Source organism: Coregonus lavaretus (genome assembly GCF_964263955.1).
Source record: "Coregonus lavaretus genome assembly, chromosome: 13".
Lineage (NCBI taxonomy): Eukaryota > Metazoa > Chordata > Actinopteri > Salmoniformes > Salmonidae > Coregonus > Coregonus lavaretus.
Genome location: NC_140000.1, coordinates 3,918,322 through 3,933,837, shown reverse-complemented (window position 1 = coordinate 3,933,837; position 15,516 = coordinate 3,918,322). Strand labels below are relative to the sequence as shown.

The following is a 15,516-nucleotide window of genomic DNA, read 5'->3' as shown; positions in this document are numbered from 1 at the left end:
GTGCTGCTCTAGGCTGTCTAGGGTATTGAGTCTGTGGTGCTCTAGGCTGTCTAGGGTGTCTGAGTCTGTGCTGCTCTAGGCTGTCTAGGGTATTGAGTCTGTGGTGCTCTAGGCTGTCTAAGGTGTCTGAGTCTGTGGTGCTCTAGGCTGTCTAGGGTATTGAGTCTGTGGTGCCCTAGGCTGTCTAGGGTATTGAGTCTGTGGTGCTCTAGGCTGTCTAGGGTGTCTGAGTCTGTGCTGCTCTAGGCTGTCTAGGGTATTGAGTCTGTGGTGGTCTAGGCTGTCTAGGGTATTGAGTCTGTGGTGCTCTAGGCTGTCTAGGGTATTGAGTCTGTGGTGCTCTAGGCTGTCTAGGGTATTGAGTCTGTGGTGGTCTAGGCTATCGAGGGAATTGAGTCTGTGGTGGTCTAGGCTTTCTAGGGTATTGAGTCTGTGGTGCTCTAGGCTGTCTAGGGTATTGAGTCTGTGGTGCTCTAGGCTGTCTAGGGTGTCTGAGTCTGTGGTGGTCTAGGCTGTCTAGGGTGTCTGAGTCTGTGGTGCTCTAGGCTGTCTAAGGTGTCTGAGTCTGTGGTGCTCTAGGCTGTCTAGGGTATTGAGTCTGTGGTGCTCTAGGCTGTCTAGGGTGTCTGTGTCTGTGGTGCTCTAGGCTGTCTAGGGTATTGAGTCTGTGGTGCTCTAGGCTGTCTAGGGTGTCTGAGTCTGTGGTGCTCTAGGCTGTCTAGGGTATTGAGTCTGTGGTGCTCTAGGCTGTCTAGGGTATTGAGTCTGTGGTGCTCTAGGCTGTCTAGGGTATTGAGTCTGTGGTGCTCTAGGCTGTCTAGGGTATTGAGTCTGTGGTGCTCTAGGCTGTCTAGGGTATTGAGTCTGTGGTGCTCTAGGTTGTCTAGGGTATTGAGTCTGTGGTGCTCTAGGCTGTCTAGGGTATTGAGTCTGTGCTGCTCTAGGCTGTCTAGGGTATTGAGTCTGTGGTGGTCTAGGCTGTCTAGGGTATTGAGTCTGAGCTACTCTAGGCTGTCTAGGGTATTGAGTCTGTGGTGCTCTAGGCTGTCTAGGGTATTGAGTCTGAGCTACTCTAGGCTGTCTAGGGTATTGAGTATGTGGTGCTCTAGCTGTCTAGGGTATTGAGTCTGTGCTGCTCTAGGCTGTCTAGGGTATTGAGTCTGTGGTGCTCTAGGCTGTCTAGGGTGTCTGAGTCTGTGCTGCTCTAGGCTGTCTAGGGTATTGAGTCTGTGGTGCTCTAGGCTGTCTAAGGTGTCTGAGTCTGTGGTGCTCTAGGCTGTCTAGGGTATTGAGTCTGTGGTGCCCTAGGCTGTCTAGGGTATTGAGTCTGTGGTGCTCTAGGCTGTCTAGGGTGTCTGAGTCTGTGCTGCTCTAGGCTGTCTAGGGTATTGAGTCTGTGGTGGTCTAGGCTGTCTAGGGTATTGAGTCTGTGGTGCTCTAGGCTGTCTAGGGTATTGAGTCTGTGGTGCTCTAGGCTGTCTAGGGTATTGAGTCTGTGGTGGTCTAGGCTATCGAGGGAATTGAGTCTGTGGTGGTCTAGGCTTTCTAGGGTATTGAGTCTGTGGTGCTCTAGGCTGTCTAGGGTATTGAGTCTGTGGTGCTCTAGGCTGTCTAGGGTGTCTGAGTCTGTGGTGGTCTAGGCTGTCTAGGGTGTCTGAGTCTGTGGTGCTCTAGGCTGTCTAAGGTGTCTGAGTCTGTGGTGCTCTAGGCTGTCTAGGGTATTGAGTCTGTGGTGCCCTAGGCTGTCTAGGGTGTCTGAGTCTGTGCTGCTCTAGGCTGTCTAGGGTATTGAGTCTGTGGTGGTCTAGGCTGTCTAGGCTATTGAGTCTGTGGTGCTCTAGGCTGTCTAGGGTATTGAGTCTGTGGTGCTCTAGGCTGTCTAGGGTATTGAGTCTGTGGTGGTCTAGGCTATCGAGGGAATTGAGTCTGTGGTGGTCTAGGCTTTCTAGGGTATTGAGTCTGTGGTGCTCTAGGCTGTCTAGGGTATTGAGTCTGTGGTGCTCTAGGCTGTCTAGGGTGTTGAGTCTGTGGTGCTCTAGGCTGTCTAGGGTATTGAGTCTGTGGTGGTCTAGGCTATCGAGGGAATTGAGTCTGTGGTGGTCTAGGCTTTCTAGGGTATTGAGTCTGTGGTGCTCTAGGCTGTCTAGGGTATTGAGTCTGTGGTGCTCTAGGCTGTCTAGGGTGTCTGAGTCTGTGGTGGTCTAGGCTGTCTAGGGTGTCTGAGTCTGTGGTGCTCTAGGCTGTCTAAGGTGTCTGAGTCTGTGGTGCTCTAGGCTGTCTAGGGTATTGAGTCTGTGGTGCCCTAGGCTGTCTAGGGTATTGAGTCTGTGGTGCTCTAGGCTGTCTAGGGTGTCTGAGTCTGTGCTGCTCTAGGCTGTCTAGGGTATTGAGTCTGTGGTGGTCTAGGCTGTCTAGGGTATTGAGTCTGTGGTGCTCTAGGCTGTCTAGGGTATTGAGTCTGTGGTGCTCTAGGCTGTCTAGGGTATTGAGTCTGTGGTGGTCTAGGCTATCGAGGGAATTGAGTCTGTGGTGGTCTAGGCTTTCTAGGGTATTGAGTCTGTGGTGCTCTAGGCTGTCTAGGGTATTGAGTCTGTGGTGCTCTAGGCTGTCTAGGGTGTCTGAGTCTGTGGTGGTCTAGGCTGTCTAGGGTGTCTGAGTCTGTGGTGCTCTAGGCTGTCTAGGGTATTGAGTCTGTGGTGCTCTAGGCTGTCTAGGGTGTCTGAGTCTGTGGTGCTCTACTCTGTCTAGGGTGTCTGAGTCTGTGGTGCTCTATGCTGTCTAGGGTATTGAGTCTGTGGTGCTCTACTCTGTCTAGGGTGTCTGAGTCTGTGGTGCTCTAGGCTGTCTAGGGTATTGAGTCTGTGGTGCTCTACTCTGTCTAGGGTGTCTGAGTCTGTGGTGCTCTACTCTGTCTAGGGTGTCTGAGTCTGTGGTGCTCTACTCTGTCTAGGGTGTCTGAGTCTGTGGTGCTCTAGGCTGTCTAGGGTATTGAGTCTGTGGTGCTCTAGGCTGTCTAGGGTGTCTGAGTCTGTGGTGCTCTACTCTGTCTAGGGTGTCTGAGTCTGTGGTGCTCTAGGCTGTCTAGGGTATTGAGTCTGTGGTGCTCTACTCTGTCTAGGGTGTCTGAGTCTGTGGTGCTCTAGGCTGTCTAGGGTATTGAGTCTGTGCTGCTCTAGGCTGTCTAGGGTGTCTGAGTCTGCTACAGAGAATAAATAAACCGTTTGAGAAGGAATCAATTGGCTCTTTCCTCCTGTCATTGACCCAGCAGTGTTTGGTTTTCAGGGTTAGCAGGCCTATACAGAGACAGACAACACAAGGCAGAGAGAAGACCATCATTGAAGACTAGTTTGTCAAATATGTGCCACAAACTAGCTGCATCGAGAGTGGTAACCACTACCCGTTGAAGAAAAACAACCAATGTGAAAATCCCAATACCAACTGTTTTGGAAATTACAATTGTGATTTGTGCTAGCTCTGATGTGGTTCCATTTCCTCCCCTTGAATTACTGTAACTTAATTAAACATGGAGAAAGGGTAAAGGGAGGTTGCTAACTGGAAAAGACATTATGGAGGGGAGCAGCTTTGATCTGTTCAGCCACTCATGTTTGTTTTTGGCTGTACTGCGGCGCCCAAGGACTGTGTCAAGATGGAGAACTGAAACAAAACATGTGGTCAGCTAGGATAACACACTGACTGACTGAAACTGTCTTGTCTCTTTGTTTTAAAGCAGTATAAAGCAACAAAAAAAAAAAAAAAAAAAATGTATTATTGGAAACATTCTTCTCAAAGTTCTACCTGAAATATCACAGGCGTCACACAAGGCTGATCTATTCAGGAGTGGACAGACACAGTGAAGAGCTACCCTTGGTAAAACAGACAACTTCAAGGCCTGGGATAAGTCTTCTTTAAGATGCTCTTACTGTAAATCTGAGAGAGAGAGTTTCAGCAGATTACAGGACAGATTCAGCACTGACAGGATCTCCAGTGTTTCGTGCAGGCCAAAGTTAGACCCACTATATTTAGGTCCATGAAGAGCAGGCATGCCTTGAAGACCTATAGGATGGAATGGAATGCGTGTGAAATGAAACTAAGCAGGACATGGAAAGGACTAAAAAGACTAATGTCTTCTATCCAGGGGTCTATCATCTGTAAGGAGACGCTAGATAAATCATCTTGGACTGAAAGGGTTACATAACAGAACGACATACAGTACAAGCGGATTGTTTCAGTCTAGTGTAGGACGTTGTGAGTCCACTTCTGTTCATACAACTGATGTCTATTGACTGAATAAAGAAAATGAAGACTACAGAAAATACATTAAGTTCCTCTTCTCTTAAGACACTCTAACACAGTATACTCAGTATCAAGAGCTGAAATGGACAAAAACATGGGGCAGAAGTCAAAGCAGTAACCAGCAATTAGTGTGAATCCAAGAAATGCATTTCTCTACATAGAGGTTATGACTCCAAACCTCTGCAAGCCAGGCCAGAGCAGACAGGCCACACTAGTGAACCAAACACACACACACACACACACACACAACCACTGGGTCTCTTTTGGCTTCCTCCCATTACATAATAGACCTGATGGATTACAGATTACAGCCTTAGTATCCAGGCCATAAATGCATTAGTGATCCAAAGAAATGGCCCTTAATCCAGGAACAGTGCTCATAGATTAACGGCAGTGGCAGTAGATGTGTTCTCCCCTGCCCAGCCCAGGATTTGAACCCGAGCAACAAGGCCCTGTGGTCCCAGTGTCCAGAGAAGTAACCACCAATCCTGCTCACAGTCTCACACTGAGGCCTGGCCTCTCCCTTCCACCGCACTGTGGTCCACCGGCCAGAGAGGCAGGCAGTTAGGCAGTGACAGCTAAAAATAAAAAGAGCATACAATTGTCCAATTCCAAACGCAATCTCACCCTCCATTTCTTCCTGCCGCTGCGTTGTTGCGGGCGTAGAGGCTGACAAGGGGAAAAAATACCCCAAGTTTGGAGGTTTATAAATAACTCAATTATCAGCGCTGCATGTACATTTGAGGGTAAATGACCTTTTGTCTGCCCTTTACTTGAAGGTTTCAGTTGGAACCAGTGAAGGTTTTGATGGTACTGCCCTCTACAGTCTGGGCAGAGTTCCAACCTTATTTCTGTCTACGGTGGATATGTTGTCTGTGGTCTCTCTCCCAAGACAGTGGAATTAGCACGCTCTTTAAAATACACAATACACATGAGAGAGACCACAACAGTAATCTTCTGTCAAGCGTGCAAGGGATGAGCCTGAACAAGGAGCCTCAGTAACTCTGTGTGAATGTAGAACTGTATGCTCCGAAACACAGAGAAACTTGGAGACTGACAGGCCAAACCTCAACTGTACATAATAATGAGTAAGATAACTACAGTCCACCCACAGTCAAGGAGAACAAACCTAGATCTTACAGCATTTAGCATAACTTCTCATTATGGGCCTCTGGAATTTATCTGGAATAATTAGCAGGAAGACAAGCTTCCCAAAAAAGTGAATCTGTTAAAGAGTGTGTCCATCTTCCAACGACTGCCTGTCCTGCATTTCTCCTTGCCCTCGCATAACGTTGAAACGTTTCATAGTGGATGCTTTCTGGCATTCCAAATAAATTGACCCTGGCCCCTCAGAGTATTTTAGAGGGGCTGGAAAACATCAGAAGAAGTGACTAAGAAAAAAGCAACTTGACTATGTTTACTTGAACTATTGCTTTTGTACAGTAAGTACACTGTTGTGAACATTTTCATGGGGCAGTACATCTGTGATGAACTGTGGCATAGGGTGTGTCCCAAATGGTACCATATTCCCTTTGTAGTGTCCCAAATGGTACCCTATTCCCTTTGTAGTGCACTACTTTTGAAGAGAGCTCTGGTCAAAAGTAGTGCACTATAGAGAATAGGGTGCCATGTCAAATCAAATCAAATGTTACTGGTCACGTATACATATTTAGCAGATGTTATCGCGGGTGTAGCGAAATGCTTGTGTTCCTAGCTCCAACCGTGCAGTAATACCCGACAATACAAAACAACGCACGCAAATCCCAAGAATATAGAAATATTAGAAAGAGCAATGTCAGAGTCCAGAATATATATATATATATATATATGTATATGATGGTGTGTATAGACAGTATGGACAGTATATAAATAGAAAAGGTGTGTACAGCAGTAGTTATATAGGATGAGCCTTGACTAGAATACAGTATATACATATGAAGTGGGTAAAACAGTAAACATTATTAAAGTGACCAGTGTTCAATGACTATGTACATAGGGCAACAGTCTCTAAGGTGCAGGGTTGAGTACCGGGTGGTAGCCGGCTAGTAACAGTGACTAAGTTCAGGGCAGGGTACCGGGCGGAGGCGGGCTGGTGGTGACTATTTAACAGTCTGATGGCCTGGAGATAGAAGCTGTTTTTCAGACTCTCTGTGCCAGCTTTGATCTTTGAGCTTTTCTCCGCCTTCTAGATGGTAGCGGGGTGAACAGGCCGTGGTGGTAGTGGGGTGAACAGGCCGTGGTGGTAGTGGGGTGAACAGGCCGTGGCTCAGAAGGTCTTTGATAATCCTCTTGGCCTGACTGTGACACCATGTGCTGTAGATGTCCTGGGGGACAGGCAGTGTGCCCACGGTTATACATTGGGCTGACTGTGGGTCACAGCCCTAGCATACTGAACGCACTGTGTCTATTCACAGTCTGCCTAGTCATCCAAAAGGACAATACATTACGCAGGACTGAATTATGACATGAAATCCTGAGTCAGGCCATGCCTCGTACGTTCTGTTCTATCGAACTCTGATCAAAGAGTTTCAGTGGTATCTACACACAGAGGATGCTGAGTGCTATTTGAAGGTTAGACTTTGTGTGTAAGTAAAATAACGCAATCCATGCTCGTGCACAAAGACGTTCTAAATCCAACACAAACTGAATATGATACTGATTGTGTATGAATGCTCAGAGAGCATTGCCTATTTGAGCTGATTGTCAATGTAAGCAATGAGGCAGGCAGGTCCCCATGGCATCACCCCCCCCCCCCCCCCCTCCCCCCTCCATCCCCAGCCGTCTCCACCTCTCATCCCCAGAGAGACTGCAGTCAGTCAGGTTGGAACTGACAGGAGCAGGAGAGGGAGGAAGCAAGTCTGGGACAGCAGCCGCATCTGCTAGTGTGCTGTCCTGTCTGGCTCTCCTGGTACCATGTGTTAGCACTGGGCTATTCATCCCAGTCTGTATATCCACTCTCAGTCATCCCCAGAGATGTAGCGGGTGGGGAGGCAACCCTTTGAGACACAGGTGGTCAATGTATGACTGTGCAATTGGGAACTTGCATATCTGTCTGAATGTGTTTGTACGTGTGTTTACTGGTGTCTATGGTAGTAAATGCCTACCAATAACTCACTGAAGACAAGTGGATGTGAAAATGTTAAAACACAGAGCCATGGATACTTTCGAGTTTCAACATAGACATAAAGAATAAGGTTTCCCCTTTGAGACAGTCCTATGGTATCTGCCTGGGCTCTTATTGACAACTACAGCTGCTGCTGTCTGGTTAGCCAGTTGAAGCTAACCGCTAGTGCATCAGTTAGTTCACAGGCAGGGCATCACAGAGCCTTTCGTTGGCACTTTGTGGTGCCGTAGGCCTTCTGCTAAACTGCCTTCTGCTTAAACTAAGGCTGGTGCAGCAGGAGATGGAGACCAACCGAGTGTGGAAACCAAACAAGTCCAGCCAGACTTTTTGTCAGCCTCCTTCCCTCCCCTTTTCATCAGAGCAGGCAGCAGGGAGAGAGTTCCCTTCCCATCCTGTTGGTCAGAGCAGAGTGGAGTGGAACGGGTTCTAGAATGAAAACCAGGTTCTTGTGGTGTTCCACAGCATCCTGTGGGTTTCCGTGACTTATTATCTACCGAGCTCTTCTCAAACCCAGTGAAAAAGACAATTGATCTGACAGAATGAAGAAAGATCCCAAATTAACTTTGTATTAGGGACCTGCGTGACTTTTCAACCGGGGCTGATGAATGCTCAACATAAGAGTCAGCTCCTCTGTCTCCAAACCCAATGGGCCTCTTCTCCTCTTCACTCTGTTTAAATGTCATGTTCAGAGGATGAGGCCCTCTGACAATGTGTTTAGATCCAGATAAATCCATCAGGACTGGGAAGTAGGTTTATAGCTCAACTGGAGAGGGAGGGATCCTCTGAATGATCGTCAGAGACAAAGAATAGCTAAGCATCTGGTTGACATCATTTGTCACTGTTAGGGATTTTCTAAAAGAAAGGTATTGAGAAGGAGAGGCAACTTTCTTTGATCTGTTTGAAACTGCCAATACAATGATATGGGTGTAGGCCAACTATTTAGCCAAAGCAGACATAACAATGAACATATCGCCTCCTGGAATAAGTGGGGATAAATGAAGACAGACATGAGGCATTAGTGGCCAAATACAGGAACGCTGAGGTGTCCAAACATCTACCATGAAGCCGGAGGGGAATGGAAAAAGGAAAGAATCCAGTGAAGATGAGAAATTACATTGAAATGGAAAAGTAGGCTAATTTTGAGGGCTATGTTGAGGACGATAGGTCAAAATGTTTACTATTCAAAGGAGCCAGCCAATGATTCAGCATAGTTGACACAGAGATGCTTAAACAAGGCAAGGATGCTATACCTATGATGTCACAGTCACAAGAGAGACTTGGTACCAGAAAAACATTCTGAGTATAGATTTTCAAAGACTGGTTAATCAAAATTACAAGCAGTGTCTAAATACCATTCCGTATGAACAATAGATCATTGGACGTGGTCTAAAACTATCAAATAGGAGTGGGAAATCTGAGTTGTAAGTCAAAAGTTGTGCAAAGAACCACAAGATGACAAGATGTCAAACCTAGGATAGCGTTAACTGTTACATTTCTTTCTTTTTTGTTTGATTGTTTGTCTCTTCACTACAACAGCACAATAATATTGTCTTTCCCAGCGGCCCCGTTAGAAACCAAAGGGCACATTGGCCATTGTGTGGTTGTTGCATCAGTCTTCTACGGCAGCGGTTCCCAACCTTTTTTGGTTACTGTACCACCAACTGAATTTTGCTCTGCCCGGAGTACCCCTCAAGTACCCCCTCATGTGTATTTTACCAGTCTTCTCAAGTACCCCCTGTGGATTGTCCTAGTACCCCTGGTTAGGAAACACTGTTCTACGTTAATAGAGTCGTGGTTAGGTTGCAAAGGGAGGGTATATTACTCGAAACGTTCTAAGTTTAACAGTAAACTACCATAATTTTGGTATCTTTCAAGGATTTTATGTACTCTACCACAATACATATACTGGCCCTTTTGGGTACTTCAGATTATCACAGGTATCTGTAATTATATCTGGCCCTCTCTCTGGCATTATCACATGTAAAATATATGAAATTATTTAATAAGATGATTTTAAAACAGAAAATATAATGACAAAGCTGTAAAACATGATCCTAAATTTAAACCATCAACTTAGTGAATACCATTGGTGTTTAATATGAGGGTTTCAGCATGAAATATCCTCTATATTTTTTTTACAAACTTGTATTTATTTTACTATGTCAACATGTATTTCTTATCAATGTTTTGGTGTCAAACTGGTGGCAGGTGTGAAAAAAGTCAATAGTAATTGAAAATAATGCCATTGTTGATTAGATGCTTTTTTTAAATTAATTAGGCTATTTTTATTTAAACCATATGGTCTATCTACTAGAAACACATGGACAATATGGACACAGATATAAAAAATGAATACTATATATATATCAATATATATATTTTTTAAAGTTATTCAAGTATAAATTACCAAAGTTACGTTAGATTGCAATAGATTTTTTGTTAATTACCACATTTTCAGAAGATTCCGATAACTTTGGTCAATTACTGGTTGTGGTGAAGAGATCAGGTCAGCTAAACAGAGGTTTACTGTTGTGGTCACCATTTAACTAGTCTCAGAAATTCCAGACCTAGGGCAACAGGATGATGGTTAATGTGGGCTAGGCAAGGCAACCCGTCTGCCTAGGGAGAACACCATTTAACGGTCACAGCTGCTTGTCCCCCTGACCAAGGCCATGGCATGGCAGTCTAGTTCCCACCCGTCCAGTCTATAGACTGCGTCCCAAATGGCACCCCATCTCCTAGGTATATAGTAGACTTATTTTGACCTAGGTCCTTAATGTTATGGAATGCTGAATACCCTATGGGCCGTGGTCAAAAGCTGTTCACTATATAGGGAATAGGGTGCCATTTAGGACGCCACCTAGGTCTGTCCATCCATTCCAGCATGGTCCTCATCAGCTGTCCATGCATGCAGCGTTCCACTAGACCCCAGTGAATACCACACTAACACTGCTCCTAAAACTAGCCCTCTGGGCATGGTATTCATAGTTTGTTTACATTTTCGACATGCTCTGAATTGACTGTCAAACCATTGATGTCTTATTCTCCCAGGCCGGTAGCATCAATCAAGAGAATGTTTACTTTACCATTAATGGTTTCTCCATCCTGATTAGAGGAAAGTATTAAAGCCACTGAGCTGTGGATTACATGCAGTCACCGCTATTGTGGGGAGTCATAGCCATAGATATCCTGTGTAGGCTGACTCAAATCACTGATGTACAGTACAGTACCCATCCTGAAACCTGTTAACACTTGACTGGACACTTGATTGGTTATGATTGGTTACATTTGGTCCTGAAATAGATCAATATGGCCTCCATTTCAGAATACCTTGGCTGCAAGATTAAAAAAATGTTTTCAAAACATCAACTTTTGCATGCTGGTGAATCAGTGGTGCAGATGCCTAAACCTAATTCACAGGTGAAAGTGATCACAGTAAAATAACTATGTTGACTAACAATTTTGAGTTAGGGGATATGAGTTTGCAATTGCATTATTGTGTCATTACCATTGACATCACTATTCTAGGACTTCAATATTAATATGACAAAACAACCCAAATTGGCTACATTCTCCAATTTCTATGCATAGAAAAAGTTCGAAGAATACTAAAGAATGAAGTTGCCAGAACGAATAAAGCCATAAAACACTTCCCATACTTTGTGTGGGGCTTTGAGAAGCCTGTGGACTCCAGCAATCTGATTGATAAGGGGGATATCTTCTCGGAAAGTGTACTGAGGGGGTCTGGTCGGCTCAGGAAAACTGGTGCTGTTGAATGGATCCGTATCATCTAAGAACTGTACCCTGCATACAAACGTAGCCATGATGTTGTATCCATGCAAGACGGTTTTTTAGAACTCGGGTCTCAAAAAGTAGAAGCGCTCCGTCTGGCGAAATCCTTTGATATGACGCGCAACCCCGCGCCCGACTGCTGGTCCCAGCAACAAATCCAAATCCACCGAGCGGTCTGGTTTTCTGCAGCAGGCAGCAATTCCTGCTCTGCTCCCTCAATTATCGATGCACCCTCCTCTCCATTCGCCCCATACAGGCTCACATAAATAAAGACACTGAACGCCGTCACACTGTAATATAAATCCAGTATCCCTCGTCCTGTCCTGAAGTATTTTCCAGCTATTATTCTCGCGTTTAGAATAATGTAAATTGTGTAGAGATGAGAGGGACTGCCGTATCCAAGGGCATTGCAGGCAGCCAGGCAGGCAAGGTGCTGAAGCAGACTGCGCTGCGGACGCGACTGCTAGACTTGTGGTGTCTGACGGTAGTGGGATAGGGACTCCCTCCTCTAGCGCAAACTCCGCCAGTAGCAGCAGCCAGCGCGCTGTCAGGACGATGCAGGATTGGACCTTCACATTGTACGCGTGTTGGTGACCTCCTGTGGCCGTGTGAAGAGAGACTTGAAATACAATGCATCGTTGCCTGTAGCCTGTGGGGACAGTACAGTACAGTGGCTTACTGACAAATACTGCAACTTTGAAAGATTGTTGTTGTATGTATTGATTGGTAAATGAAAAATATAATATTTTACCTATAGCTATAATTTTCTTAATAACGATGATGATTTGTTCTGGTTTTGTGTTGCCATGTTCATTACAAATTATTCCACTCTGCTGATTTTCTATAGATGAGAGATGCAAGGAACATGATTAAGGCTAGGAGTTTTTCCTGACCAGCGAACCTGATCAAGGAACCACTCTGGGCCCTAAACATGATTACTGATCTAGAAACACTCAGGGCCCTAAACACTATCACTGATCTAGAATCATAAACCATTTACCTTTTCACTGGCCATACATTCTACTGAGGTTATTTTTTACACCTGGAGTTGATAACCTCCCTGACATTGAATGTTGAAACCTATAGAAGGGGGGTCGGAAGTACGGCCAGCGAGACATTTTTAAATGTATTAAATATTATTATATTTCAATTACGATTTATTATACAAACAACTTCCAATAGATGGCGCTGTAGCCTGGCAGCGCGCTCTGTATTTGGGCCTACAGTCAGATTCAGAATTACATTTTTTACATTTTAGTCATTTAGCAGACGCTCTTACAGTTAGTGAGTGCATACATTTTTTTTTTTCATACATGCGCTCAGTCATCATAGCCACTTCATTGCTTGACAACTTTTTAAGTGAAAAATGAGTGCTGCGGAAATGAGAAAAGTAGACTCTGAATGTTGTGTGTTTAAAGAAGAATGGACAGCAAAATACTTTTCTTTACTAATATTGATATGCCAAGAAAGTGTTGCCATTTTTAAGGAATATAATCTCAATCTTCATTTTTTTTCAATCAAGCATGCTAACTAAGCAGATGGCTTCGATCTTTTTTCTATAGCACTGGATGAGAGTACAGACATCAGAGACACCGCTCAACTTTTAATTTTTGTCAGAGAAAAAATTAGAACTTTGAAATAACAGAGGAACATATTGTGATGGAATCAATGATGGGAACAACCAGGGGCTCTGATTTATATGACAGGGTGTCTGCCTGCTTGGAAAAAATGAATCTACCATGGAGCAAACTGACAAACGTCACAACAGATGGATCACCAAATCTAACCGGTAAAAACATTGGCCTACTAAAAAGATTACAAGACAAAGTAAAAGAAGGAAGCCCTAACTCGGAGGAATTTATATTTATTCACTGTATTATTCATCAGGAAGCCCTGTGTAAAAGTGTATTAAAGCTTGAAAATGTTGTCAAAGTGGTTGTATAACTTGTCAACTTTATACGCACAAGGGTGTTTAACCATTGTCAGTTCATTCAGCTGTCCAATGACACAGAGGCAGAGCACCAGGACTTGTGGTGTGGACATATTGGGTTATCTGAACGATCTAAATGAGAAACTGCAGGGAAATTGTGTTTTTGTGCATGAACTGTATTCCAACGTGAAAGCATTTAAGGCCAAACTTATGTTGTTCTCCAGACAAATGAGCAGCCGGTCTCTCGCTCATTTTCCGACACTGGCCGCACTGAACGCGCCCACATTGCAGTGCCACACTGAGACATACAGTAGCACTTTGATCGACCTGCATGCTGAGTTCCCGCCGCTTCTCAGACTTCACCAAGATTGAGACTGAGCTGGAGCTTGTATCATGCCACCTGTCTTTCGACAGTGAGAAAGCACCCCCAGACACACAATCGGAGCTCATTGACATCCAATGTGACAGTGCTTTGAAGGAGAAGTACAAAACAGCAACAATAGACCACTTCTATGGCTCACTGAATGAAACAAAGTTTCCAAACATTAAAAAGCACGCCCAAAGGATGCTTCTTTTATTCGGGTCCACATACAGTGGGGAAAAAATGTATTTAGTCAGCCACCAATTGTGCAAGTTCTCCCACTTAAAAAGATGAGAGAGGCCTGTAATTTTCATCATAGGTACACGTCAACTATGACAGACAAATTGAGAATTCTTTTTTCCAGAAAATCACATTGTAGGATTTTTTATGAATTTATTTGCAAATTATGGTGGAAAATAAGTATTTGGTCACCTACAAACAAGCAATATTTCTGGCTCTCACAGACCTGTAACTTCTTCTTTAAGAGGCTCCTCTGTCCTCCACTCGTTACCTGTATTAATGGCACCTGTTTGAACTTGTTATCAGTATAAAAGACACCTGTCCACAACCTCAAACAGTCACACTCCAAACTCCACTATGGCCAAGACCAAAGAGCTGTCAAAGGACACCAGAAACAAAATTGTAGACCTGCACCAGGCTGGGAAGACTGAATCTGCAATAGTTAAGCAGCTTGGTTTGAAGAAATCAACTGTGGGAGCAATTATTAGGAAATGGAAGACATACAAGACCACTGATAATCTCCCTCGATCTGGGGCTCCACGCAAGATCTCACCCCGTGGGGTCAAAATGATCACAAGAACGGTGAGCAAAAATCCCAGAACCACACGGGGGGACCTAGTGAATGACCTGCAGAGAGCTGGGATCAAAGTAACAAAGCCTACCATCAGTAACACACTACACCGCCAGGGACTCAAATCCTGCAGTGCCAGACGTATCCCCCTGCTTAAGCCAGTACATGTCCAGGCCCGTCTGAAGTTTGCTAGAGTGCATTTGGATGATCCAGAAGAGGATTGGGAGAATGTCATATGGTCAGATGAAACCAAAATAGAACTTTTTGGTAAAAACTCAACTCGTCGTGTTTGGAGGACAAAGAATGCTGAGTTGCATCCAAAGAACACCATACCTACTGTGAAGCATGGGGGTGGAAACATCATGCTTTGGGGCTGTTTTTCTGCAAAGGGACCAGGACGACTGATCCGTGTAAAGGAAAGAATGAATGGGGCCATGTATCGTGAGATTTTGAGTGAAAACCTCCTTCCATCAGCAAGGGCATTGAAGATGAAACGTGGCTGGGTCTTTCAGCATGACAATGATCCCAAACACACCGCCCGGGCAACGAAGGAGTGGCTTCGTAAGAAGCATTTCAAGGTCCTGGAGTGGCCTAGCCAGTCTCCAGATCTCAACCCCATAGAAAATCTTTGGAGTGAGTTGAAAGTCCGTGTTGCCCAGCGACAGCCCCAAAACATCACTGCTCTAGAGGAGATCTGCATGGAGGAATGGGCCAAAATACCAGCAACAGTGTGTGAAAACCTTGTGAAGACTTACAGAAAACGTTTGACCTGTGTCATTGCCAACAAAGGGTATATAACAAAGTATTGAGAAACTTTTGTTATTGACCAAATACTTATTTTCCACCATAATTTGCAAATAAATTCATTAAAATCCTACAATGTGATTTTCTGTGAAAAAAATTCTAATTTTGTCTGTCATAGTTGACGTGTACCTATGATGAAAATTACAGGCCTCTCTCATCTTTTTAAGTGGGAGAACTTGCACAATTGGTGGCTGACTAAATACTTTTTTCCCCCACTGTATGTGTGAACAAACGTTCTCATTCATGAATTACAACAAATCCTGTCACAGGTCAAATTTAACAAATGACCACTTGTCAGCTGTTCTGAGAATCTCTACATCAAAGATGACAGCAGACTTTGATGCCCTTGCCAAGAGAGGTGACCACACCCATTGTTCACATTAAGACTTGAATAACCGTGA

General features: G+C 44.6%; 1 protein-coding gene across 1 annotated transcript in view; it reads right to left on the bottom strand.

Moving 5' to 3' along the window:
- LOC311139297 (FH1/FH2 domain-containing protein 3-like) overlaps nucleotides 1-11,241 on the bottom strand; it is a gene marked incomplete at both ends in the record, with an annotated part of 106,153 nt that extends 94,912 nt beyond the window's left edge. The window contains one exon of the mRNA XM_084174180.1: nucleotides 11,077-11,241. Coding sequence (XP_084030306.1) covers nucleotides 11,077-11,241 — 165 coding nt within the window. The remainder of the gene's footprint in view (nucleotides 1-11,076) is intronic.
- Nucleotides 11,242-15,516: the final 4,275 nt, after the last annotated feature.